Source organism: Cavia porcellus, unplaced genomic scaffold (genome assembly GCF_034190915.1).
Source record: "Cavia porcellus strain 051 isolate PalLab524CR breed Dunkin Hartley unplaced genomic scaffold, mCavPor4.1 scaffold_20, whole genome shotgun sequence".
Lineage (NCBI taxonomy): Eukaryota > Metazoa > Chordata > Mammalia > Rodentia > Caviidae > Cavia > Cavia porcellus.
Genome location: NW_026947503.1, coordinates 40,600,124 through 40,627,764, shown reverse-complemented (window position 1 = coordinate 40,627,764; position 27,641 = coordinate 40,600,124). Strand labels below are relative to the sequence as shown.

Here is a 27,641-nt window from a genome sequence, read left to right as displayed (position 1 = left end):
TTGCTGTATTGCATATGGTCAGACCTCTGGTCATTTGCTAAGGGGGGTGGGGGGAATGGGATATTTGATTCTCACCCAGCTTGCTGGTAGGCTCACGGCCGTGCACTAGGGAGGCGAGCTGCTTGCTTGGTTTCCCAGAGCCCCAAGTTCCAGCATGGCACAGATCTCCAGTGACGCTGGTGGTTCTCACCCTGGGGTGGCCTCAGCTTGATTGAGCTACAGTTTTATAAATAAGTTTATATAACTTACACAGATAACAGGACTATTTATTAACACTTCAGTTTATATGTCATGTTGGGGGAAAAAGATGGTAATTGTAGGCAGCAGTTTGTTTCACATAAGCTTTACTTCTTGACTTTTTAGGAGGAAAGATTTGAATAAGTCCTTCTTTAAATTTTTATACATTATTTTTATATTTCATAGAGTACATTTTTTAAGTCTTTCCAAGTTACGTTTACAGATAATTAACTTCTGAAAACAATTCTTTCTGCTATGTATGAAGATGAATTTTCTTAAGACATTAATATTCTTTTTTCATAATACGTGGCTCTTTGAACTTGTAAAGCATTTAATGGTTTCACTGTTAGATACTAAATCTATTTTGCCTTTTAATGAGGCCATATTCCCATTCTTTTGGCATTTTATTCTAAGAAGAATAGAAACATAGGTCGGAAATTTAGCTCAGGGGTGTAAGTACCTGCCTGGCAAATGCAAGGTTGTAAGTTCAATCCCCTGGTACCCCACCACCACCAAAAAAAAAGAATAGACGTATACCCTTCATTTGTAAGCAGTGATACATAGCCAATATTGGAATTACAGTAATACTTGCAATGGAGTGAAGAAGATTGGACTAGGTTCCATATTAAATGTGTGTTGCCCATTCCTTAAAGCACGTGTAACAGCAGTTTTGCAAAAAAAAAAAAGAAAAAAAGGTTGATCAAATTGGCCATCTACTCAAGTGCTCAGTATCATTAGGAATTATACCCATAACAAAACAATATTAAATAATAAAATAAGCCAGGCATGGTGATCCATGCCTGTAATCCTTGGGAGGCTGAGGCATAAGTATCTCAGTGAACTTGAACCCAGCCTGGAGTACACAATGAGCTCAAGGCCAGCCTGAATTGAATAGTGAAACCCTGTCTCAAAAAAACCCAATACATACGTACATACACATGTGCATGTATGCTATACATCAAGCTAAGAAGAGTTCATTTACATGTGTACTGTTGTGAATTTTACATCCCTTTACTTGAAGGAAAAAATGGTATATAAAGTTATACAATTATTGGGAACTCTGAAATGAGAATTGAGCAGTAAGTGATACGCTTTTCTAGTTGAACAAAGAATAAATATGTAGTTGAAGGCCCTGAAATCCTTAACAAAAGTTGATTGTTGACTGTTTGGCAACTCTTGAAATATTAAAAGAATAGAATACCATCCCGTGGGAACTCGAAGAGAGCAGATGATACTTTTAGAGAGCAATACAGTTACTAAATTTTGTTTTCTAAAACTAGTTTCTCATATTTTTGGAATCGTAGACTTTCTACTAAAATATGTTATATCTATGGATTTCTCAAAACCCCCATTTCGTTGTGCTTAGACAACTACTAAAGCCTATTTGGGGGTTCTGAAAGACTTCCCTCCCCTGCCCTCCCCTTCCCTTCCCCTCGTCTTTCCATCCCTCCCCTCCTTTCCCCTTTCTGCCCCTTTCCACCCCTTCCCTCCCCTAGTCATTTGATAGTAGGATTGGAGATTGAACCTGGAACTTTGTACATTCTAACCATGTGCTTTACCAGTGAATCAAACCCATAGCCCTTGCAAAGCAGTTTTTCATTTGTGAGTGATCCGTAGGGAACGATGCACATTTAAAAGGAAATTAAAACCCCTAGGGCATTGGTGATGAACAGATGATTTTGGTACCCAAGTGAGCATACAGAGCCCTCTGTGGGCAAGTGAGCCAAGTCACTCCAGCATTGTCTCAGTTGCCGAGCATCTCAAAACAAAACGCCAAATGCAAGCTTTTATTTTTCAGTAAAATCTGTATCATTGAAAGCATTGTTATTATGTTTTAAGACTAACGATGTTAACCTTTGAATTATTTTTTCTGAACTAAAACCTTGGTATTCAGGTTGGTAATTGCAGTGGTGGCACTTTGTGATAAACAAGTCAGTTTCATAGCAGTTGGGTGCTTGGTCTCTAAAAGTTCAGCAGGGTGCTATCTTTCATGTGAGTAACATAAAACCTGATACCAGCTTCTTGCACATCTAAAAGATTGATGTCTTAAATGTGAGTACCTTAAAACTAGATACCAGCTTCTTGCACATCTACGTGTAAGAATGTAAAACCAATTTATAAATGTAATGGTTGATATACTGCGTCAACTTGAGAAGTTTAGAAGCTTAGCTAAGTGACTCAGCAGTCCTACATCCTAGGATGCAGAGGGCATGCCTAGGGCAGCTATTTACAGCTTGGCCTGGGATGTTGTAACATTGATTGTGTCAATTTGAGAATTTTTTTTAGAAGTTTAGCTAGTTGACTTTGCAGGAGCCCATGCACTTCACTCTGTAAGCACCCTGAGCCTGTGTAATAGGAGGGCATGGAGATGATGTGAAGGCTGCATCTGCCTTGGGAGGGGTGGCCTAGATACAGTATAAGGGAAAATGGCAGAAATGCTCAAAAACTCAGTAAATTTAACTCAGAAAGAAAGCTTTTGCTTAGCACAGTTGAGTGGGAGAAATCAAGTCTCTAAAATATAAGATGGAGGATAAATTTCTATATGAAATATATCATAATGCAGTATCAGAATGACAGTAGGCAGATTTCATTAGAAAACATTTTGATATAGCTTTTTAAATTAATTCATTCAGTAATGAGTCCCTACCATCGGTCAGAAACCATATTGAGGCTGGGGATACAATACTGTACAAAATAAGACATAAATCCTGAGTCTCTGCCTTGTAAGGTCTTATAGGATCCGTGCAATTGTTTTTGTGTGTGTGTGTATTTAAATGTATCTGTACTGTATGCCTACTTGTAAATCACAGCAAGTGTTAACTGTGCTGAGGTGAGTGATTCCCTAAAGTGATGTATGACGTTCTTCCGTATCTGTCCTGTGAAGTTAGGACTTCTTTTGACAGGAACGGCATACCTGTCTGTGTTCAGGTCTTGCCAGATGTCATGCTGTGTGTGGTTTCCTATTTTGTGACTAATGAGTGATACAGATTAATTGAAAATGGTTTAAAAGAAACTAGCAATGTAATTTGAAACTTGAGGGGTTTTTTGTTTGTTTGTTCATTTGTTTTTTGGGTTTTGGGGGTTTTGGTCATTTTGAAGGAAAGATTCACTCCGTTCAGGAATATGTAAATAAAATAATAGTTTTCCAGGCTGGGGATATAGCTTAGTGGCAAAGGGCCTGCTTGGCAAGCACAAAGTTGTGAGTTTGAACCCCAATACCAAAAAAATAAGTCTTCCTCTACATGTCACGCAGTTCAACTAAATTGATTAGCGCAATAAATTTGCCACTAGATTTTAATTATACTGATTGCTCAAAAAGTTGTACATAATTTGGTTTTAGAGACCTAAGTTCTATAGGATTTAAATTTTAATTATTTTTGTTTGAAGATTTTAAGTTTAATTTCATTTGACTATGACTTATATTAAATTAAAACATGCTTTGAAAGACAGACTCATACTTGGAGAAACAGAGCCAGATGATTAATGGGCTTCTTTATGAACTAATATATTTTATGAAGAGGCATTGCTTATACCAATCGTATTACATATCTCCTTCCCAGTTTTTAAAGATTACTCTGGAAACAAATGAGTTTCTTGTCAACATCCAGGCAAACTATTCCACATAGACTTTGGCTATATTTTGGGTCGGGATCCGAAGCCTCTTCCTCCTCCAATGAAGCTGAATAAAGAAATGGTAGAAGGAATGGGCGGCACCCAGAGTGAGCAGTACCAGGAGTTCCGTAAGCAGTGTTACACGGCTTTTCTCCACCTTCGAAGGTAAGCTAATGGTTTGCTTAACACGTAAAATTCTGGTAAATCTGTTTTACAGAGCAAATGAAAGTGTTATTCATAAGTGTGCACTCACTAGCCTTACTTTTTCTAAATGCTACAGGTAGCAGTATTTTTTAATGTGCATTTTGTATTTATCTTAGTAAAGAAAAAGATTCAGAATGTATTGATTTCCCACTAATTATCCCATTGTAAAAATGGGATTCCAGCTGGGAAGCTAGAATCATACAAAAGAAATCAAGCAGGCAGGTGAAAGTCAGGGGCTTGACACCATTTTAATGCCATGCGTTTTTTTTTCATCCTTTGAGCTTTGGGAAAGAGAAAGAAGATGACTTTCTCTTCTATTCAGATCTTCTTGAAGGCAGTCCTGCAGGGTTATTGGCAACATATTGGCTCTTAAAGAATGAAGCATTTAAATTATTTGCAGTAATATTAGTTCACTCATTTTTGTTCTTTTAGTGCCTTTGTGAACCTCAGTTTTAGATGCTCCTCAGGAGCATTTATAAGTTTGTTTAATGATTAAATAGTAAATCTAACATATAATTTTGTCTTTGATTTGACACCTTGTCACTCAGAGTACTATGAAAAAGTACTGATTTTTTTCCTGCCTCCTTTTTTTTCCAGTGCATCTATCTCTGCTTCTTTATTGAACTTTATTTAAGACTGAATATCATGTAGCATCAGGAAAAATTTATGTTTATTAATCATGGCTCTGATAATTAGTCAAAAATGACAAGATCATTTGACTTTAATATTTTTACCCTCACTATACAAAATAAATTTTCATAGTCTAGCAGAAAATTTATCTTCCAGGTAAAAATACAACTAATATGTAGAATCGTCTGTGCCTGTAGGCTATTTCCTTATCTTTGTAACCTCAGTTGCTTAAGTAGTGCTTGGAGCATAGATTCATTGGACATTTATTGAATGAGATCTCTCAGTATTTCTATGAGAAGCTTCAAAAATGCTACACGGAAGTCATGTTTCAGAGTGGTTAATGTTGCTTGTCCCAGGATAATTACTATCCTTTCCTAATCCCATTTCATTTTTGTAGTTTTACTTTAAACTCAGAATTTTTCATGTGTCTCAACCTCTATACCATATATTTCATATTTTAGTTAAGTTATTCTGTCTTAAATAGAAACTGCAAGTTATTGGCAGTAGCTGTATTCACCCACATTATTTATGCTTTCAGTGGCAGAATGGCACAATTTCATTACTCAGAAATAAATACTAAAAGAATAATGAGAAAATCAGTAGTTTTTCCAGTTCGCTTGGAAATGCAAAAATACTTTCAAACGATTCTCGGTACAAAACAAAACCGAAAAAAAGTGCTTTTAGAGAAATGAGAGTTCTACTTTATTATTTGAAATTTTTAAATTTAAAGGTAACAGGATAGTAGATGGAACCCTGATGATCTCAGTGAAGAGGCAAGCAAGACGTTAAGGAATAATGACTGAGAATGTCAAAGGTTTGATAGTAGAAAGAAAACGATATATTTTGTAAATCACATTGCTAATGAATTACTAGTAACTTAGTAAAATGAGAAAATAAGCAGGTTATCAACATAGAACTCAAGTTACCTTTCATTACAAAGGATTAATTAAAATAATTGAAGTTTTCTATTTTAAAAAAGTCACTACTTTAAGTAAGATGAGGTTGATTAAAAGTTTGATCAGCACTTTTTTAGCATGAAATACAGATACTAAACAATTTGTGTTTAGGATATAAAAATTTTCTTGTAAGTTAAAAGTTTGTTTAGAGTTCCTTTTGTACTAAGACTGAATGGTTACTGTTGTATTAGATGAAAAGAATTAACTTGTTAGGTAAAAGTTGGTTTGGAGTCCCTTTGAACTAAGTCTGTGAATGATTACAGTTGTGTTAGATGAGTAAACATTTAGTAGTTTAATGATTTTCATGTAATAATATTTTACCATTTTTTATTAATTAGTACGTATTTAAATTCTCATGACAACAGTAGTAATACTGAGACATTTTCAAATGTATGTGTCTAAGGGAAACATTACCTTTTATTCTGTTCTATCCTTATGCAAATAGAGCTTAATGATGAAAACATACAGTATTTTTTGGTTAATACCAGCCAGGCACGATGGCACAGGCCTGCAATCCCAGCACTCAGGAGGCTGAGGCAGGAGGACATTGCAAGTTCAAGACCAGCCTAGGCTACAAAGTGAGCTTAGGGTCAGCCTGACCTACAAAGTAAGACCCTATCTCAAAGCAAACAAACAAAACCTTGCAGTACCAAAAGTAGAAAGTCATTTAACCTTATCAAGTAAGGTTCTTATCTCAGAGGATATTTGACAGGTAACCAAATATCAGTGAATTTGTTCTCATTATCTTCCTCTTTTCATTAACTGCCTGGTTTCCTCTCCTTGAAATAGAGCACTTACTAAATAAATGATGTTATATTATTCAACTAGTATGTATTAGATGAAAGTGAATATCATGTAGGGGAATTAGCCTGTGTGCAAACACCACTTCATATAGTTAAGTTCATTCCTCTTTTCAGTATTGAAGATTTTTCCTGGAAAATTTAAACTATCTGTACTTGACAAATGTGACCATAATTGTTGGTATAAACATGGGTCAGAGAGTAAGTACATTTTTCATGAACTCTGTACCAAGTCTCTTCTTTTTCATGTCCCTATATAGAGTGCTTGTCTATGGCTTGGCTCAGTTTTGCACATTTTCCCACCCTATCAGTTTTTATACTTAAGGTTACTTTGTTTCTCCATACTGGCTTTAAAGATTTTTGGTAATCTTTGAATATCGTTTGCTGTGGAGGATATTAAATGAGTACCCTACTTAATATAGACGTTCTATTTTAGTTCAGTTATTCCATCTTGAATGGAAAATGCAAGTTAGTAGCAGTAGCCATAAAAGAAACACACATTCTGTTTTCGAAAAGGCAGATGATTTAACATAAACCCTGGCTGTTTACTACCTGGAGTCTGGGGCAGTGAGAGGGGACACTTCAGGTCCCCATCGGATTTAATTAGCCTAATATTAGGGCGAGATGTTGATGTCTTAAGAAGTTTCCAAGGTGAATCTAATAAGCAGATGGTTCAAAACTGAGTCTTTTATTCTCCACCTCCCCCATGTTATCCTATGGTAGATTTCTCAGGTTCCTCTCATGACAAGATGGGAATAAAATTTATAATCAACAGAGTATGAATAATTAAAGATTAGATTGTCAGATGTGATGTCACAATCATCACATTGTGACAGCTAGCACATTTCTTGTAGCCTTGTCAAGTGGATCATTTAATTTTCAAGGAGAAGGGTTGGGTGTGGTGTACCTGTTGCTCCTTATGGCCGCTTCCAAACCATTTCTTTACTAGCATTCTAGAGAAGAAAGGCACGCGCGCGCGCGCACACACACACACACACACACAGCCCTCTATTGAAAATCACTATCAGACATATTACCCACAGCTAACCTCCGCCTCTGTCTCATCACTGACAACTTCATCGTCTTCAGCATACACAAGGGATTGGCCTCTTGGGAGTTGACATCCTTCACAGAGAAGCCTTGGCTACACCTTCTAAACAATAATAGTAGATCTCCTTCTTTCAAAAAGTCTCAGTCTCAGAGTTTTTACTCTTAAGTAATACTTTATGTCCGCCACCACTGTTTTTGGTTGCTTACTTTCTTGTTTTTAAGACAGAGTCTCCTCGTGTTGCCCAAGTTGGTCTCTGATTCCTGGCCTCAAGTGATCCTCCTGCCTTTGCCTGCCAAAAAGCTAGGACTGCAGGCTTGCACTCCAGCCCTGGTTTCTTAGATGTTTCCTTATTCTACTTCATTGCTATGTGCAGCCTGGTCAGTTTGCTACCATTTATAATCTGCCTTATGTTGTCTTGTTTACTCCTCTGAATTTTATGGCCCCGATCTATAATCACTCTTCTTACCCTTTCTTCTATATTCAGGAATTTGCATACATCCTTATATTCTCAGCTGTGGAAATCCTAAGTCTCAGAACTTAGACTCAGAACTTTCTACCTTCCTACTTCAAGTGTCCTAAAGAATATCTTATACTACTGAAGAAAATCCAACAGTCTTTTCATCCTCGCTGGGTTTAAATCGGTGGTTTTCAGTTTGAGGGTTTGTGAACTTCCCCCTCCCCCTGGGGACACTGATGAGCATCTGAGTAGGTCTTTGCTTTTCCTACTGAGTCAGCCTGTTGCATCCCTGAAGAGACCAGCAGTGTTGCTGAACAGTGTACTGCTGCCCTGATGCTCCAGGTTCTTCACAACATGTCTTCATTGACTTCTTTTTTACTCAGCCTTCTTCATAAGGTTTCCCTGCCTATTTTGTTAGTAGTCTCACTTTATCAAAATCAATAACTTACATCAAATCTGTACCAAATGTTTTGCTGATTTTTTTCCCTCTTTTAAAATTACTACATACTGACCCGTGTAGAAGTTTCTTTCTTACATAGGACTTGATGCTGAATCTTTTCTTTCTCATTAAAGTTTTTCCTTTCCATTATTATCTAATACTGTCACTTTAAGTATGATTCAAATGCAGATTCAAAATCATACAGCCAGCTCTGATAAGCCCTGTGAGGACTATTTAATCACTTAATCGACATGTCTACTAAGAATACCGTGAGCATGTTAAACTTGGTCAAAAATGGAATTTTTGTTTCCTTGCCTAAAATTTTACTCCTTCCTTCAGCATATTCTATTTTACTGAATAACTAGTGTCAATTATTTACACATTATCTTTGGTGACATTCAGTCCTTCTGTCCTCTCACCCTGTCTCCACTAAAACAGTCTTATGTAAGTATCAATTAATATATCCTCAAATGTGATCTGCTAGCCTCTGTATTGTTTCTTTTCTGCTTGAAGGTCTGTTTTATGTTTCCTTTCTTCCATTTGTGTTCCCCACAAAATGCCCAGTTGAGATTGTTTTAAATGCCTGTCACAGTTTGTTCCTGAACTCTTCAAATTCAGTTGTTTCTCATTGCATTTGGAATAAGACTACACCTTCTTCATGTGGTCCTCTGTCTCCCCACGCTACCAGTCTCCGACTCATTTTCCTCATTTTGTTTTTTGGGGCATGGTTTTCATTTTCTTTTAAAAATCTTTTTATCAAGCAGACATAAAATTGTATTCTTAATCAGTTTATTGTATGACTTCTTACCTGTAGAGACCTTGTTTGTTTGCTTCACCACTGTGTCTTTAGTGCCTGGAACAATGTATATAGTGACCACTCAGTAAGTATTTGTTGGTTGAATGAAAAAAATTGTAATGGTAAAAGTGGAACACCTGTGGTTTACATATATCAGTTCTTACAAGGAAATTAATTTAGAGGTACGCTAAATTGTTTATACATGATCCTAACTATTTCTTTAAGGGTGTAAATGGATTACAACCAATTTGATTACAAGATTATATCAAATTGGAGATTTTTATTAGAGGCCCTCTTGACTTATGGGTGGGATACAATTTAAAAATTATAAGTAGACCATTTAAAACTCATTTATATATATAAAGTCATTTTTATGTACAAATTCAATTATCATTTTAAGTCAGTATTATACAGCTTTTAAATAACAAGTTGCACATTTTAAAATTATAGATAGGAAATGGCTGGAAGAGAAGTGATGCAGCACTGAACGTGTACTGTGTCCCCGGAGAAGACAGTGCAAGGCACCTGTAGTGACACTTGTCCTGAAGTTGGCTAAGAAACACTGTCTAAAACCAAAACTTCCTAACCTCACGTCCATTCCCAAAGTCAAACCTTAATTATTTTTATCATGACTGACCCAGAGCATAAGTCCAAGGGAAAATGAAGTGATGTAAGCCCCATATAAGCTCATTTACTTGTTTCCCAGGGCAGCTGCACCTCCATAAATATAGTAAGCATTTGAAATAATAATCTTCTTGTTCGAGAACAAAGGAAGACTTTTGAGGATTAGTGAAAATAAACTGTTACTTCCTATTAGAGGCTAGCAAAGATATTATTATTTCGATACCTTATCCAATTTTAATATGACTGGGTATATTAAAGTTTTTTTTCCCTTCATTTGGAATTACTTAACATCCAAATCAGACTAATTCCTAAAACCTTGACTAGTACCCCCAGAGTGTGGTCATGCTTGGCTCCATGAGCTGTTCTGTCTCCCTTTCATTCATTTAATCGACATGATCAAGAAGTCTAAGGGAAGTCCCTGTTTGTCGTTGTTTACCAAAGATGGATCTTCAGTAATATCAGATGCTAATTAAATCAAAACTGGACTATTCTCTGATCCCATCTAGAGTGTATTTCCGTGTATGTCAAAAGTTTGTCCATAATAAAGGATCTAGATTGTAGTGCTCTTAAAAGACTGAGAAGAAGATATTTTTTTCAAGACTTTCATTGAAAAATCTTAATTGTCAGTTTCGAGTTGTTTTCTGTTGAAGCAATAGTGAGTATTCATTAGTAAAATCCAAGTGTTACCACTTGTAGAATTGCAGGGTTGTTTTGTTGGGTTTTTTGAAAGAGGATCTCGTTGTGTAGTTCGGGTTGGCCTAGAACCCACCATGTAGCCCAGGCCAGCCTTGAACTGGTGGGGTGGTCCCTAGTGCTGGGTTACAGGTGTGTGCCACAATGCCTGGCTAGAAGCATTCTTGATAGTAGAAAGAAACGCTGAATTCTAACTCATTGCTATATATTTTTTGTTGCTTTTCTTTAGGTATTCAAATCTGATTTTGAACTTGTTTTCCTTGATGGTTGATGCAAACATTCCAGATATTGCTCTTGAACCAGATAAAACTGTGAAAAAGGTAATTTTTGTATATCTTTAGGTATCACTGTCTGCTGTTCATATATAAAACATGTTAGGATTTTAACAGCCATTTCCCCTTATATCCCAGCCCGTAGATTATTAACTAACATAAATTCAAAAAACTTCCTTTGTATAATTTTTTTTTTTTACATTTCATAACGCAGTCATCTCTCACGTCTTCTGGAAGCACTTCAGTTGTGTTCCTTTCACTGTCTGCAGCCATAGTCACAGGAAGTGATTGCCGTATGTGGAAAGAGAGCTCACTACTAAAATTGTTCCTTTACCGTGAAAGTTTTAAGTTTTTCTTTAATTTGCAAATAGATACTTGATTCCTGGTATCCCCAGGTGAAACATACGAAGCATATGGTAACGTAGATGGGAAAATAGAAATTCTATCCTTCCCATCCGTACTCTTGTTATGGGGGCTTCTTCCTGTGTCAGAGGCATAAGAGACTTGCTTCTAAACTCGGCCTAAAGAGAGAGCAGCAAAGGAAAGCCAGCGTGTGGATGATGAGCTATTTGCTGCTACCTTAACCTTGCATTCTGTCAAGGGATAGGAAGAAGAATGGATATGTAAAGCACATTTTTTACCCAAAGGTATTATAAAATGGTGCTAAACACCAAGATGATTGTCATACTGAACTTCAAAGAAAGATAGTATAGTTTTTGTTTTGTTTTGTTTTAACTTACAGAAGGGTGAAATCTCTGAAGGACAGTAGCAGTGTCTGAGATGGAGTTGCTGTGATGTTTGAAAATATTAGGCGGCACCAGAAAGCCCTAATTTCTACTATGACTGACTTTGAGCATTGTTAAATACCTCTATAATTTACCATGAACAAGACTAATTTTTTTCTCAGTTTATACATCTTTAGTAAGCAATGAGAGAAATTTTAAATGTTTTGCTATTTAACCACCTTAGGAAGACTATAATTTTTTAGGATTCTTTTTTCAATAAAGCAAATAAAATACTGATTTTTTTCATTTATTCTTTTATCCACTAGCACTAGTCAATAAAATTTTCTTTTCCTCTAAGAGGAAGGAAATGGACCACTTTTCACACTCATTTTTTGGCATGTCCTATTTTTTTGTCATTTCATTAATGTTTATTGATTAATGCTCATCTGTCAAGATACAAAGTTGGTTGGTGAAATTTTCCTTAGCTATAATCAATGACTCCACCAGATTGCAAATGTGGTTGCTGTTTTTGTTTGCATCTGCTCTATTCAAAGTCTGTGTTCTGTTTATTTTAAATCCATTCATCTTATCTCTGTTATACATTCACTGTTCCCTGACTACAGAATATTCAGAAGTCATTTATGAAATTTTAACAGTATTTGTCAAACTGAGTCAGACAGTTTCTTTGGCCAGTTTTATTAGACCTTTGCAATATGTCTATTCTAGGAGATTCTGATAATTCCTTTTTTTGTTACCAACTATAGTACTGTCTTTTAAAACATAAAGCAATTTATTTTATGAAAAAAAAGTAAAAACAAAAGCATTAATCATTTGGCATACTAGCACTCTTCATATTTTTATTCTAGTTTCAATAAAGTTAAAGCATTTTAAAAGTATATTTTAGTATATGTTTCATTAAAGGTTTCTGTGCTTTCTGATATTTTATCAAGAATGTGAAATAAGCAATTGTACCTAAAGGTGACATTAAAATCTGAAGAGTATTAGAAAATTATGCTGGAATTAGCTGATTTTTGTGCTTTGGATTGATATTTTATTCATGTAGATTTTTTTTTACTTGGATAAAATAATGATTTCTGACATCATTTCAAAAGGTTACAAACTGGAAAATTTTTTGTCTTGGTCTCATGAATCAAAGCCAGTTAAACAAAGCAGTGTCTTTGAGACTGAAGCCTTGTAACAAGTACAGACTCTTCAAAATGAGTGATCAAAACGAAGTTCAATAATAATCTTTTTTCTTTTTAATTTGGAGTATTACTTTCTTTTCAGTTTTTTAGAAACAATTTTATCACAGGTGTTTTTGTTAATCAGAGTTGGTAGCATGATTGTCCAGAAATACCAAAAATATGAAATTGAGTTAGTGAGAGTCAATCCCAAAATACAAAAATGTGATCAAAATATTTAGTGAATGTTTAAATATTTTTTAAAAATAATAACAAACAAAGACACCTTCTTATCACTTCCTGCTTCTTTTACACACACCTCTCCCTTCATTCCTACCACTGTTGAAGCAGTTCCGGAAGTCAGGTTCTGAGCAGCCTTCCTTGCCCTCTCACAGCTTCCTCTGTGGCCTGAGTCAGTTCAAAATGTTCAGCTCACATGGCTGTTTTGACTTTGGAGAAAAATGAGAAGTCCACGGTGCCACACTAGGTGAATAAGGCCATTTGGCAGAAATTGCCGTAAATAGTTAATCAGTATGGCATGATCTGAAAGCACAGCAATTGTTTATTTATAAATAAAGATTACAGTAAAAAACTTTGCACCATTAGTCCACTTCAAAAATATTCTTCCTTGCTCTGAGCACTTATGCCATTATTCTCAGCAATGCATATTTTACTATAAGTTAAAACATTTCTATGTATGGCTCCCTAAAGTGTGGAATTACCTCAGCTACCAGAATGCAAAATCTAAAATGAATAATACCAGTTACCAAAGATTTCTCAGAAGAGCAGAATGAATAGCCAAGGCTCTTGTCTTTTAATGATGGTTGTCATTCAGAACATCATATTAAATTCTCAAAAAAAGATTATAGTTTTAAATTAACCTTCAAATTAGAAAACCCTGATCTATTTGATAATCATTATATATTTACACATTTTTAAAAGAAAAATAAGGTATTGAATTTCTGGTTTGTAAAGTGTGTCCAAATTGAGGTCCATGAAGTTAAATTGGACGGAAATTTGATAAGGCAGATCTCTGCTTTTAAAGTAAAAATATCCAATGACTGATTATTACTTGGTAAGAAATAAGACCTTTCAGTTAGATCGGAACACTCATTGACATAGAACTAATAAACTTGAGAAAGGTTCTCTATTCATAAGTAAACTTGAGAAAGGTTCTCTAATCATTCATAAGTAGCCATTCTAAGGTCCTTTGGTTATTACAGATGAATTGTCCAAGGTTTCCTTTAAAAGTTACGCCACCAAGGGTATATTTTTATTAAGCTTTCTTTTGGGTGTGAGGTGCCAGGCTACAATGAAAAACTGTTATCTGTAATTAAATGGTGTTAAGTGTAAAAGTCATCTGAAAATGGGACTTAAATACTCAAGAGATTTGCTATTGTTGCTTAAAAGGTCATGAACAAAGTGTTCTTATTTGCAGTTGCTGTAAAATTATTTTGCTTAAATGTTAGAAGATTTTACTTAAATATGTTAAGGGAAATACAGTAGTGAGGAAGTTAAAGAAATTTTGAACAAAACAATGAAAGCCACTGAAGTAAGCCCATCTCTTTCCCAAATCCGTATTAAGTTTTTACAAATCTTACAATGCAAAGCTATGCAACACTCAAGTTCTCATCTGATGGAGAAGCCACAGCCAGGAACTTACTGAGCAGAACATTCAGCACCATTCAGTGTTTGAATTTGATTTCAGTGAGTTTAATTGCCTGCTAGAATGAATTTACAGTGTCTGTAAAGTACAATTCAAGTTGTATAGCATATAGTAATCGCTAGATTTGTGAAGAAACACTAATGTGACACAAAGTCAATGGATTAAAGAAGCAGTCAGTAGAAAATCACCCTGAGGTGACCAAGATGTCACAGCAGCATACCAGAAAAGTTCTTTAATGTACCTATTATAAGTATGTTCAAAGTTTTAAGAGAAAATAAATGTATGATAACTACATATGAGGATCTCAACACAGCAAAACTGGAAAGAAAAAAGAGAAATGGAAGTTCTGAAGCTGAAAGTGTAGTAGCTAAAATTAAATGTTAATTGAATAACAGATTGGATGTGCTGTTAGAAGGTATCAATAGTCCTAAAGATAAGTAAATAGAAATTATATAAATCTGAGGGAAAAAGAGAATGGAAGTTGAAGTAATTCATACTGAAGTGGATTCATAAACAATATAGGAATCCAAGCAGCCAATTTGATAAATTTTAGAATTTTATTAGCTTAGTTCGGTGACCACTCACATAGACCCCTGTTTCAGAGTCCAACTGAGTAGCCCTGAACTGGAGGGTTGTAGGACATTTAAAGCAGAAAATTACAAAATTAAACATACCTATTGGAAACCAGTTAGCTAGAATCTTACATATTAATTTTGGTTGATACTGGTATTCTGCTTCTTTGTTTAGCAGATTAATTTATTTTTTAGAAGATTAATTTTTTTCTCTTATGGGTACAGCTCATTCTGCTTTTCTCATGGGATTTGTACCCTGAGTAATTTTTCACTCTACTGGGTCAAATACAAGGCATGAGTCAAATACACAGGCACAGGAGGGCATCAGTTATGCCAGGCTACAGCACATCCCTTAAGAACCTTGTGGACAGTAGCAGGTAACCTAATTCAGTAAATGGCATACCAAATAACTATTTATATGTCATTAAACCTCTTTAAATAAGATGTTTTCATTTTTTAGTATTAAGTACATATTTGCTGTGCATAATTCAGGCACACAGTTACGTAAAGGTTGGGTAAGTCAGGTTAAAGTTTTGTTTGGTGTTTTCTTTCTTTCTTTCTTGTTTGTTTGTTGGAGATAGGGTCTTGCTAGGTAATTCAGGGTGGCCATGAACTCACTGCATAGGCCAGGCTGGCTTCAAATTTATGGCTGTCCTAGTGCCTCAGCCTCCTTAATGCTGGGATTATAGGCGTGTACCACCATGCCTGGTTTGCTTTGATTCTTGGGCTCTGTAATTTTTTATATCCTTAAAAATAATTTCAAAACTGTCAGACATGCCGTTTGTATGTAAAAATCAAGGAAACCAAAAGCTTAAACTCAAGGGACATGGTTACCATTATCTGAGATCTAAAATGAGAGCAGGAAGTGGCTGATGACAACCCTTAGCTCCAGCTCCACTAAACTGCCCTTTCCTTCTTTCCTTTGTATCTCTTTTATCCTTTGGCTGTTGACTGTAGGGTCATGTGGTATATATATTTCCATTCAGTACACAGAGTTGGGCTATAAGTCGCTAGACTGTGCCTCCTTGTATCTAACTTTCTAGTAGTTAAATCCCAAACTCAAAAGAAAGTGCTAATAGATCATATTTTATCTCCATGGGAATTCTTAATCTACTTTTCAAAAACTTGTGGATGATTTATAATAGGAAAAAGGAGTAAAATATAATGGTTATATATAATGCTATGAGAGTGCCCCTTATCATCACTGAAGTGGCCTTTGAATGGTTTCATAAGTTCTTTGCTGCAATTTCTTGGCATTACCTGCTTCTGGGCCATCTGGGAGTTGAATGAAATCTTACATGTATAGTGCTTTCAAATATACATGTTTTGTACAAAGTAATCATTAGTAACCGTGGTTTTTATCTTTTAGGATATCAAATATACAGATACATATACACACTAACTTTTTTAGTACTTGATGCAAATTAACTATAAATGTGAACTAAAAGAAAAATTCCCCTATCATTGGAAACTAGACCCAATGAGCTATCTTTTGCAGAAGTATAGGGCACTATGATAGTAAAGGAGATGTTTTAGAAGATCTAGTTTAGTGTATTTTGCCACAATTGACTAGTTCTTATGAACTATGACAGAGAAAGTGGGAAGAATGTTAATATAATCTCATCTTGTTACATCCATTTCATAATAACAGTGATAAAGTAACAGACATTATTCATAACAGTGCCAGTTTGAATCACACAATGTTTCTAGATCTTGACTTTTTTGGGGATGGAGGAACCAGGAATCAAACTCTTGACCTTACACTTACCAGGCAAGTGCTTGAAGCCACTGAGCTATATCCTTGGCCAAAGATCTTTACCTTTAAAGTCTTATCTTTGGATTAAAACCATTTTCTCTGATTTTGAAAGCAGTATGCTAGCTCAAAAGGCTGGCATTTAAAATTCCGTTTTTAAAAAAGTTACAAATTATTTGTTTGACATAGAAATAACTTACTTTACTATCTGTCAGTTTTGTTCTGTCTGTTTAAAACATTATCCTTGTTTTTCTTCATTAGAAAGACTAATACACAGTTGCCTTGTAGGTTCAGGATAAATTTCGTCTGGACTTGTCGGATGAAGAGGCGGTGCATTACATACAGAGTCTGATTGATGAAAGCGTCCACGCTTTGTTCGCTGCGGTGGTAGAACAGATTCACAAGATTGCCCAGGTGAGTGCTCCTCTGGCAGCCTCTTCCTCTTGGTGTCTCCAAAAACTGCTCCTGAGTCTTCAGAGGGCCACACTTTTCACCTCTCAGCAGCTTGCTGAAATGAAGTCCTATGTGTGCGAGATCAACTGCAAAACATCCACTTTGCTTAGCAGTGACTAAGTTGAGGAAGACTCACATAGACAGGAGTGATGGGTATGTCTCCCTCTTGGGAGCAATTTCAGGTTTAGCAGAGTCCTTGGCAAGTTAGACATAAATCATAGCTATGATTATATAGGGAAACTGTTTCACACCAGCTTGTAAGGATGATCATCATTGGCCCAAGGATGTAGCTCAGTGGCACAGCACCTGCCTGGCAAGTGCAAGGTCGTGAGTTCAATTCCTGGTGCCAAAAAAAAGTTTTATTTATGAATTTCATAATATTTATGAAAATTTTTAACAAACAGAAGAATTAGACTGTTTTCCTTGTGAACTCCTTTCTGACTCTATACATTCACTAAATATATTTTCCTAGTCACCTAAACTCAGCATGTGTGTTATGATTCTCCAAATTCAGTCCAAATTCATTATGTCACCAAACCTTTTCAGTTCCTTTGATCATTTCTTTATGTCTGTCATTTTCTGACTCAGTGATATGTTGGATAGTTAAAAGTTTTTATAACTCTTCCCTCTATTTAAGTCTGTTTTTGAATATTTATTCTCAATGTTGTGACTTATTATATTTTGACAAATTGATGATTTTCCTTGCTTTTTAAAAGTCTAAACATTGTCAGTGTTTCTTCATGACCTAATAATGATGTCCAGTCTCTAACAAATGAGGCTTTCTAGCGTGCTGTGTTCTAAGGTATTTCCAGGCTGTTCACTGATATTCTCTTTGAATATCTTGTTCTCTTTTTCTCTTTTTTATTTTTTTCTCTTTTTTATTTATTTCAAGGAGAAAAAAAGCGCAAAATTTCAAAACATGTCAACACTTTGTCTTTCATCTCAGTGATTACTTTGCATCTGCCATGTTTTTAGCTCAGAATGTCCATTTTCTTTTTTTGTTGTTTTTGTTTTTTTATTGTTTGTCTTGTTTTGTTTTTTTGAGACAGGGTCTTGATATGTAGTTCAGGCTGGCCATATGCTCACTTTGTAGCCCAGGCCGGTCTCTAATGGGAATGATCAGCCTCCGCCTTTCAAGTGCTGGGATTACAGTACAGGAGTGTGTCACCACGAGCAGCTCCGTTTTCTGAATAACAAACTTTCTATAAATTTGTGCTCGGAAAAATCCAGAATGCTGTTCTTAATTAAGATTCGTCTTCCTATGACTCTTTTTAGTCCTTTACACCTTCAACATTTCATGATAAGGCTGTGATTTGATATCTCAGTGCCATGAGACTCAGATTTGAATTCTGTCATCCTGCCAGTGTGAGCCATTAGTCAGACATGCATGGCTGTCTTAAAAAATAGGTGCCACTGTAGCTGAAGAAGCAGTCAGTACGTTGACATTTGGTGTACGCTGCACCGATCAGCTACCTTTATGTTAAACTGTTTTAAAGAATTTCAAGAATATAAATAAATTTCTTTTAATGTAATGAAAGAAACTTGTTCATTAGTGTAATAATTTTAAATTGGTATGAATAGTATTAATATTTATATTTGGGCAGTAATTAAATTCAAGCAACTAACAAGATTTGGTCCATTTGTAGCCTTAATTAATTTTATTAGTAAGAAGACCAATTAAAGTGATTATACCATAAAGTGTTACAAGCTACCCAATGGGACAGTCTCCATGCGCCATGGGTAATTCAGGCCAGCACAAATTTTTTAATAACAATTCCACTAATATTTGGTTTCTACTATAGATATTTGGGTTATATTTTAACTCCTAAAATGTGAAGTTCTTAATTGCTAGAATTTTTCTTTCTGGCTTGAAAAACAGTGTATTTTCCCTGAGCAATCTGAATTCTGTTTATATATCATAACTGCTACCCTCTGCTTCATGGGTCATAAATCCCAACCATTTAGCAAATGTAAACTGTGACTCAGTAGGACTGACTTGTCCAAGTCAGTCATTTTTGTTAACTAATGGTAGATTTAGTAGAGTATTATACATTTATTGGGGTAGGGGGTCCCAGAAAGGTATAATGATTTACTCAGTATCATATGATTAAAAAGAGGCATGAGAACTAGGTATAAACCCAAAACTTTTGACGGTTACATTTATTATGTTTGAAACTATTTCTCTTGAGCTATGTGTGGTGATTCACATTTGTAATCCCAGATCCCAGTGCTCTGAGGACTGAGGAAGAATTGGGAGTTCCCACACATCCAGGACAATGTAGCAACTTACTGAGCCAACTGTCTCAAGAATAAAAATAAAGAAAATAATAAGAGCAGGGAATGAAGTTCATTGTAAATGACTTCGGTTCAGTATCCAGTACTATGAAAGAGAGACAGATGGAGAGAGAGAGAGAGAAGGAAACAGGAAGGGAGGGAGGAGGAGAGGGAAAGGAAGGGAAAAGTCATTCTATTGGATTTTGTTAATTTTCATTATCTTGTTCACCACTATATTACCTGTCAGAGAAATTTTTCTGCTTGCACCTTCCATCATCAAGTTAATTTCCATCTCTCCGTATATGCACTTTTTCTTTTAAGCTCAACTAGTTATAATGTACTTGGGGTCAGAAACTTCTTTTCTTCATGTTTCTATATCAAGGGATTTGCCCTTCACAGTTATTTATATTTTACTTTACCCAGTCCTTATCTACAATTGTACACATTTTTCTTCTATTTGATTTTCCTTGTTCCATACTTAGAGGTCCTAGTTTTTCTCCTTCATCTCCTGGTCAGTTACAATAAATAAAAAGCTAAACCTTTACACATGATATTAGTGCTGATGCCTACTGCCACATTTCTGTTATCAGTTGCTGAGTAACCAGCTTAAATTCATGGGCTTAAGAAATAATAATGCTTTATTATTTCTTAAAATTCTTCAATCAGGAATACTACTGAAGCCCAGCCATGGAGTGATTTGTGTTGTTGTTCCTAGTGATCTCAGCTGGGTTCAGTTGTACAGCTGCATTCAGCTGGTGGTGGGTGAGGCTTTTCTGGAAGGCCCAGCTGGGATGTAGCCACATGTCTTGTGGCATGGTGGTGCTCCATGGAGGGCCTCTTCTGCTTCTCTCACTTCTTAGTGGTCTGATCTGAGTTGGTGCATGTGACTGACTTCCCCGAAAGTGAGTATAGAAGTGACGGGCCTCTTAAAGTAAGTCATAAGGACACCTACATTCACAAGGAGAAGAAACAGAATGTGCCTCTTGATGAGAGGGGAGGGTTTGTATGCAAGGGAAAGGAATTAAGTGTGGATCTTTGAAGATTTAACTGCCATTCATTTAATATGCTCCAGCGTAAAATTTGAACCTTCAAATTCTCTTAAATGAGCTAGTGGCTGGCTGGCTGGCTTGCTTGCTTGCTTTCTTTCTGGTACTGAGACTCGAACTCTTAACCTCATGTTTGCCAGGCAGATGCTTGTGCCATTGAGCTAAAACCCAGCCCAAGGCATACTTTATTTTTATGGCCTAGAAATTCTGTCACTAATTTGCATAAAAACTTAACTTTGTTAGCAGATCTCAGAATACAAGAAATAATTTTGTTAATTGTATCAAAGATGGAGTATAGCTGGGCTCAGTGGTGCATGCTTACAATTTTAGCACTCTGGGAAGCTGAGGCAGGAGAATGTGCAAGTTTGAGCCAAGGTTGGGCAGTTCGGTAACTTAGATTCTGTCTCAAAATTGAAAAATCAGTCCCCAACACGGGGGAGGGGGAGCCTGATTTAAATGGGGCGACATCATTATTTGGGGATAGTAGTAATAAAGAGGGTCTTGGTTTGCCAGTATCTGTGGGCCTTAGTTTCTACATCTTTGAAGTGATACATATAACACATCTTAACTCTTTTTGTGTCCTGTTTCCTTCCCCTTTCTTTCCCCTCCCTCCATCTTTGGTTCTCTTCCTATTTGCAAAAGTCTATTCTCCGTATTTCCTATTATCTGTCTATACTTTATAAAGAAATACATACAAAAATATATGATTTTTTCCCTTAAGAATTAATAGTAATCAGACATGGTGGCACATACTTGTAATCCCAACACTCAAGAGGCTGAGGCAGGACGATTTCCATGAGTTTGAGGCTGTTCTGGATTACACAGTGAATTCAAGGCCTGCATAACAAAACCCTGTCTCAAAAAAGAAACAAGTAATGCTAATAAAATACACACACTCAGATTCTGTTGATCAACTGATTTTTGTCAGTCATACTGTTTATTATAATGATGCAATATTGCTAATTGATTAACTGGTATATATTTTAACACATTCTAATTAATATTGTGCATTATTCATCCAAGTTACTAAAAATGGGGATAGACTGATACGTGTTAACAAAAGTTAACAGCTATTTCAACATTAGAAAATTATATCCTAAGAGAAGAAAAAGAATTGTCAGATATAGCTATTACCCGAAATACTGAAAAGGCTATTTTCTTCCATCATGCAATTTCTTGGGAAGGGTAGAGATTAAACACTGCAATATTAGTTGCCTAGCAACACCTGCCTATTAATAGTATAAATTTTCCACTGAAAAACATTTTATTTGGGTCATTGTCTTTGAAATTATATTATGAGAATTGTCTTCTCTGCAAAATGATATTTAAAGGGCTGGTCTTCTTAGGAGGCATAAAGGTCTCATCGTGTGTATTACCTACAGTTGTAAAGCATATTGCCGTGTGTTTCCCCTCTGTGTGATTTTCCATCTGTATCTCTCTTCACTGACCAAAAGTGTGGTGCGTGAAGTTGGCTTTCATTCATCATACTACATATTAAAACTAATTGAATCTCTGTAGATTAGATCAGAGGTGCATTTTTATACAGAATGATGGTAAAACAGTATGAGTACATTGAAGTTAGGAAATTTGCCTGATTTCTAGTTCAAGATACTAGAACACATCATTGCTGACCATTTACAAGAGTCCTTAGTCAGGACCCTGCTATATTACAGGAGGAAAGTATAGGTCCAAGCAGAGGGGCACAGGAATACATAGTCATATGTTCTTAAAGACCACTCACCTTAGCTTAAAGGGAAGAGCCAGTGTTGTGGGGCTGGGGGTCAAAACTAACAAAAATGAGAGGGAAAACTAGAAAAATGGTGTGGCTTACTCTGCTTGAATTTCTCCCTGGAGAGCCTGTGCTCTGTAATCAGTGTGAGAACTATGTATACACATGTGTCTTCATTTGAACTAGGTTTTTGTGCACCTTCAGGAAAACACTGACCTTTCAAAATTAGTACTTGTACTGATAATAATCTTATATTATATTTTAGAATTTTGAGTTACTATTTCATGGGTCAGAGAAATTTCATTTTAAATGTTTTCAATAATGACAAATGTAATTAACAGTAAATATTAGTTATACTTCCCGATCCTAATTTTTTTACTCTTAAATAAAATACGCCATAATATCTTTATTTGCGAACCTCATTCGATGTTTGGTTTTGCATGATAAATTAATGAAACTAAGTACCATATATAAGCTAATACCCTCTGTATAAAAGAAAAATTGTTACAAGGAGTTTCTTGAGGGTCATATGTCAGCTAATGCCCACTGTATTAAAGGAAAATTATTATACACAAGGATTTGTCTTTTCTTTCTTCAAAAATTTAAAGTCCCATGTTTTATTGTGTGGTATTATTTTAACTCCTGATGGTAAGCAAGCAGGTAAGTAATAAATATAGTGTCATTTTCTGCCTAAAGCATAAACCCACTTTTAACAAACATATAATTAGCTTAATAAAATGTCTGTAAAACCCCATTTCATTAATTTATCATCCTCCTTTAAAAATGAAGTGGCATTTACGCTTTAGCTGTGACACAGCTATCTGAATGTGTAAATGCAAAACAAAAGCATTACACATTTAAAGCATTATTAATATTCCTGTTAAGTGTAAGTATAGGTCTCTCTGTATTTTGTTTTTGCAATATTAGCTTTCTATTTTTTTCCCTTTTTTGATGACTCACACATGTTCATGTTCTCTTGTTTTTGTTTTTTGAAACTTCTGTGTATCTATAATTGATCTCTAAAAACTAACTCCTAGGTACCTTACTTAAGTGCTTTCAGCTAAAGTCAAAAGCCATATATCCTTGAGTACTGCCAAGTGGCCTTTGCTAAGCCAGCGCTGTGACTCCATGCTTAATATGTAGACTCTCTCTAGTCCTCTTTGTCTTGGCCTTTGAATGTGTGCCTCTGTATAACAACTAATATCTGCTTGTAAAATCATGTTCCACTCTGCCTGCTAAATGCAGAATGACCTAACAAGAAGAGGAGAGACTGTCATTTCTGTGTTTCCATTATATGGTCTTCATTTAGCCATTAGAGAACAGGACTATAACATACTTTGTGGACCAAAACAAAATCACTGAATTCTGTAGCCATATAAAAATCCTTCCTTAAAATTAGTTTTTAAATATAGTAATTTTCCAAAGAGCCAGATGATTCCCCTATTAGTGGTTTAAACAATGCATTAACCATTATATCATTCAAGACTATTTTATGTCATTTTATATCTTTTCTCATTTATTTGGATTATTTTGATAGGAATAACAGCAACAATAATAACTAAGAAAACATTAAAAATGACTGCAGCCTGTTGAGTATTTCTGTGTACTGTCAAGTACACTTTCTGTGTCTCCTTCTCTAATTCACATACTCATGAAGTAGTTATGCACAAGGCCTGCTTTACAGGTGAAAAAACAGGCTAATCTGCAGCAGAGCCCAGATTCAAGCATAAACCTGGAATTGGGGAAATACATACAGGTCACTGCTCATGTTTCTCTTCAGTTTATAACTAAATTTTAAATCATTACACGTAACAGGTTTTGTTATGAGCGGTGTTTTTAAAAATTTACTTGTAAACTTAACAAATGATCTCTTTATCTTTTCTTTCCTTAATCTTTTATCTGATCTTCAAAAGAAAAAAATGAGCTGCTCAAACAGCCAAGAAAGTATGATATATAAAGGGTTCACTGGGAACAGTTAATCTGCAATAAATATAATACATAAGAGGTAGCATTTATCCTGCACATTGGCCCGTGCAGCTTATCTTGTTACACTGCAGTTGGCGCTGCTGCCCAGCTGCTCATTAAAACCCAAACAAGCAGGCACTGGCCACAAGATAAGGTCGAGGTCCTCTGACTAGTTAAGTATTGGAATAGCAGTCAGTGGACTGCTTGTTTTCAGCTGAAATGCATTACCAGTTTTCATTCATGCTCCTTGGCTTTTATCTTTCTAAGAAAGGTTTTCTAACCCGCAAGTATATTCTTTGGTACGGTTTGGCCCTGTGTGCTTCACTGATGGCTTTTATTGGGATCAGTTTTATACTAACCATTCCTTTGCCCACTGTGTGTTAGGTTAAACCTTTAGTAACACTTCAAATGTATAGGAATTGGAGTGTTTTGGGATTGACTTTGCTACACAGTATTAATTTTTCCCATAGACACATTTTGAGGTGTTTAAGAAACACATGAGAGACCATCTATTCAGGAGCAGCATTTTTCTCTCTCATACAAACATACTTATACACACATGCAGTTTTTACTTCTAAAGTGCTTCCAGGATATTCAGACTAACAGCATGTCACTTTAAATTATTTTTATCTTGAGGCACGGTCTTCCTAAGTCACTTTGTTGTTCAGGATGGGCTCATACTTGTAATCCTTCTGCTTCAGCTTCCCAGAGTGCTGGGATAAGAGACATGTACTAAGTACATCTAACAGGTCATTTCTTTAAGAATCTTATTTTCTCTAATACTACATTAGTGAATCTACTTAACTTGCAAGTTCCATGTATTTGCGTTAGAAATAAATCTTGCCATATTCTTTCTCAAAATTGCCATTTTCAATGGTATCACATTAAAATCAGTCAACATCTTGGGTAATGTTTATACTTTTACATAAACACAAAGACACAGACACATTTGTCAGCAAGGCTTTTTTCCTTCACTTTTTCTCTGGGATACATAATAAGATGAAGTTCATAGAAACAACAGAAGAGCGCATGCAATGTGGATGACTTCATGTTTTATTCACCAAGACCAAGAAATGTTGGTTAGTGTTACTTCTGTCTGGTTCCCTAATATTAAACACTGTTACTGTGTTGGCCCCAAAATAACTGTTCTCTGGACTTCTTCAGTGCTTTCAATACTACCTACTTTGTTTTCATTTTCAGACCATGTGTGGAATTCAGTGGTCACACTCTGGAATCACTCTAAAACAGTGCAGTGGGAGCACCTACACACTGCCTACTGTATCGGTCATCTAGCTGCCACAGACAGCTGTAGAATTGTGTCTTCCTGATGCTGGATGTTAGTCTGTCTGTCTTTTTTCTGTGTGTCTGCCTTTCTTTCTTTCCTTCTTTCATTTTCCTACCTCGTCTTCTTTTTTCTTCCCACATTTGTGTTATTTTGAGCTCACAATCAGCAAACAGCTCTTCCCTCAGTATTTTCTTACATAAATTGATTTTTAACCCCTTCCTTGGGGAATCCTGTACATTACAGTTAATCACAATTCACTTTTCATTTTAGTAGAAGTCTTTTAGAAAGTATAGATTACTGTTTATCTTTCTTCATGAATGGTAATATGAATTATTTTCCTTTTATTTGTTTTTAATTTTTGTAGTACTGGAGGAAATGAACCTGGATTTGGGCTATCAAGCTGTTTGGATCAGTAAGATAACATTAGAAGCAACCAGTGTCTAATGAAGACTTCGGTGTAACAAAGAAGGAAGAGAAAACTTCTAGAAGTGACGCGTTGCCTGAATTCCATGTCCTTGGACGTCATTGTGTAAATATGGTCCTAATGGACTTGCTTTAAAATTTGTATATATTTGTTTTTTAATGTATACATTGTTAATAAAAGACGTGATAAGTTTATTCCAGGATTATATATATATTATGAGAATTTTGGAGGAATTTGGTGTTGAAATAGTAAAGCATTTGATGTCTAAGCTTCAGGTGTCATTGTCACCCCCACATTTTTATGTCAAGACATCAGTTACATGAATGTGGATTAATTTTTCACCTCAGAATTAGTTTTATTTTTCTTTCTCTCTCTCCTTCCCCCCCCCTTTGTTAACTAGTTTTTTGCTAATTTACGTATTAAAAGCTTTATTTTTAAATTTACTTAGGTTTTCTGCATTGTATCTCATTCTTTTTCAGTTGAAAGATTGCCTAAGACTTTGAGGGGCTCAGGTGCTGTCTGCCATCATGTGGGTCTGCACTTTGCCGCCCTGGGCCCTGGCCCTGTAAACCACTGCCACAGCAGTGCTGGGCCACTTTGCGACTCTTTGTGCTGAGATGCAGCAACCACCGGGAGAGTCGCAATTCAGAGAGAGCTGTGTGGCTGCCACATGCAGAAGTGGAGAAAGAAGGCCAGTTAGGGGCATCCAAGCAAAAATTACTTGTATTTCAGAAAGGTAGTCATTTTCTTTAATACTCTATTTTTTTGGACTACTGTTCACAGCTTTCCTCAGTTAATTGTGTAAAGAAGAATATGAAAATGTAGTAATCTGAATATCAGACCAAAAAGTAGTATGGCCAGATTTTAGTACTGAGTGTGATATTTTTACATATTCATGTGAGAAAAAATAAATTATCTTTCTTCAATAAATTCTTTTTTGATGCAAACTGAGTTGTGAGCTTTTTGGAATAACTTACCTAGACATGTTAATGTAATACATGTTGTCATAAGCAAAATAGTATTTATCTTTTAAGACTAAAGCTTCACTAATCAATATGACTTTTTCGCCTCATGGTACTTCAGAAAAAAGGAATATTACATAAATGATATGAGCAACCCAATAATTTTTATAGCTTAATGTGTTGTATAATCATATGAGTTTGTCTTAGAAAAATAATATTCTTATACTGCTGAATAAATGTTAAATTCCAAATGGCAAGAAAGAGGGCAGCTTTCTGCCTTTCTGTCCTTTCTTACAGGACAGCTTCTGAGAATTTCATCACTTACAATAATGTTTTCTCTGAGCTTCCCGATTAAAATAAGATTACCAGCTTATGATTGCAAGATATCCTAGAGACATGTGGCATATAAAATATACATACAGGTTAGAAACATGGTAAAAGACCTTTGTTAACCATCTTAAGACAGGCCACACGAGAAACTATTCCAGTCTGGGACCCAGTGCTCTGCGAGGCCCACCACCAGACTGAAACAGCCAGACCCCAGCCTCTTCCCATGAGTCAGCACCTTTCACAGACCAGGGGTGGAGGCAACGAGACCACACCAGCAAGCAAGCCCAGTCTGGGAACCAACGCCACATGTGGGCTGCAACTGGACTGGAACAGCCAGACCCCAGCCTCTCCCTGTTACTCAGTGCCATTCTTGGACTGGGTTAGAGAGAACAGGACCACACTAGGAAGCAAGCTCAGTCTGGGAACCAGCAGCACGCGCGGGCTGCTGCTGAACCAGAACAGCCAGACCCCGGCCCCTTCCAGCACACGGACTGGCAAACAACAA

The 27,641-nt window shown here is 35.9% G+C and overlaps 1 protein-coding gene across 2 annotated transcripts in view; it reads left to right on the top strand.

The window, feature by feature from the left end:
- The window catches only part of Pik3c3 (phosphatidylinositol 3-kinase catalytic subunit type 3), a 119,286-nt gene extending 92,495 nt beyond the window's left edge, over positions 1-26,791 (top strand). The window contains exons 22-25 of one of the 2 annotated variants that reach the window (XM_003474000.5): positions 3,846-4,014; positions 10,729-10,819; positions 16,957-17,082; positions 25,785-26,791. In XM_003474000.5, coding sequence (XP_003474048.3) covers positions 3,846-4,014; positions 10,729-10,819; positions 16,957-17,082; positions 25,785-25,799 — 401 coding nt within the window. In that variant the 3' untranslated portion in view covers positions 25,800-26,791. Of the gene's footprint in view, positions 1-3,797; positions 4,015-10,728; positions 10,820-16,956; positions 17,083-25,784 lie in introns of those variants that run through there. The other variant, XM_063231761.1, reaches the window with a different exon arrangement.
- Positions 26,792-27,641: the final 850 nt, after the last annotated feature.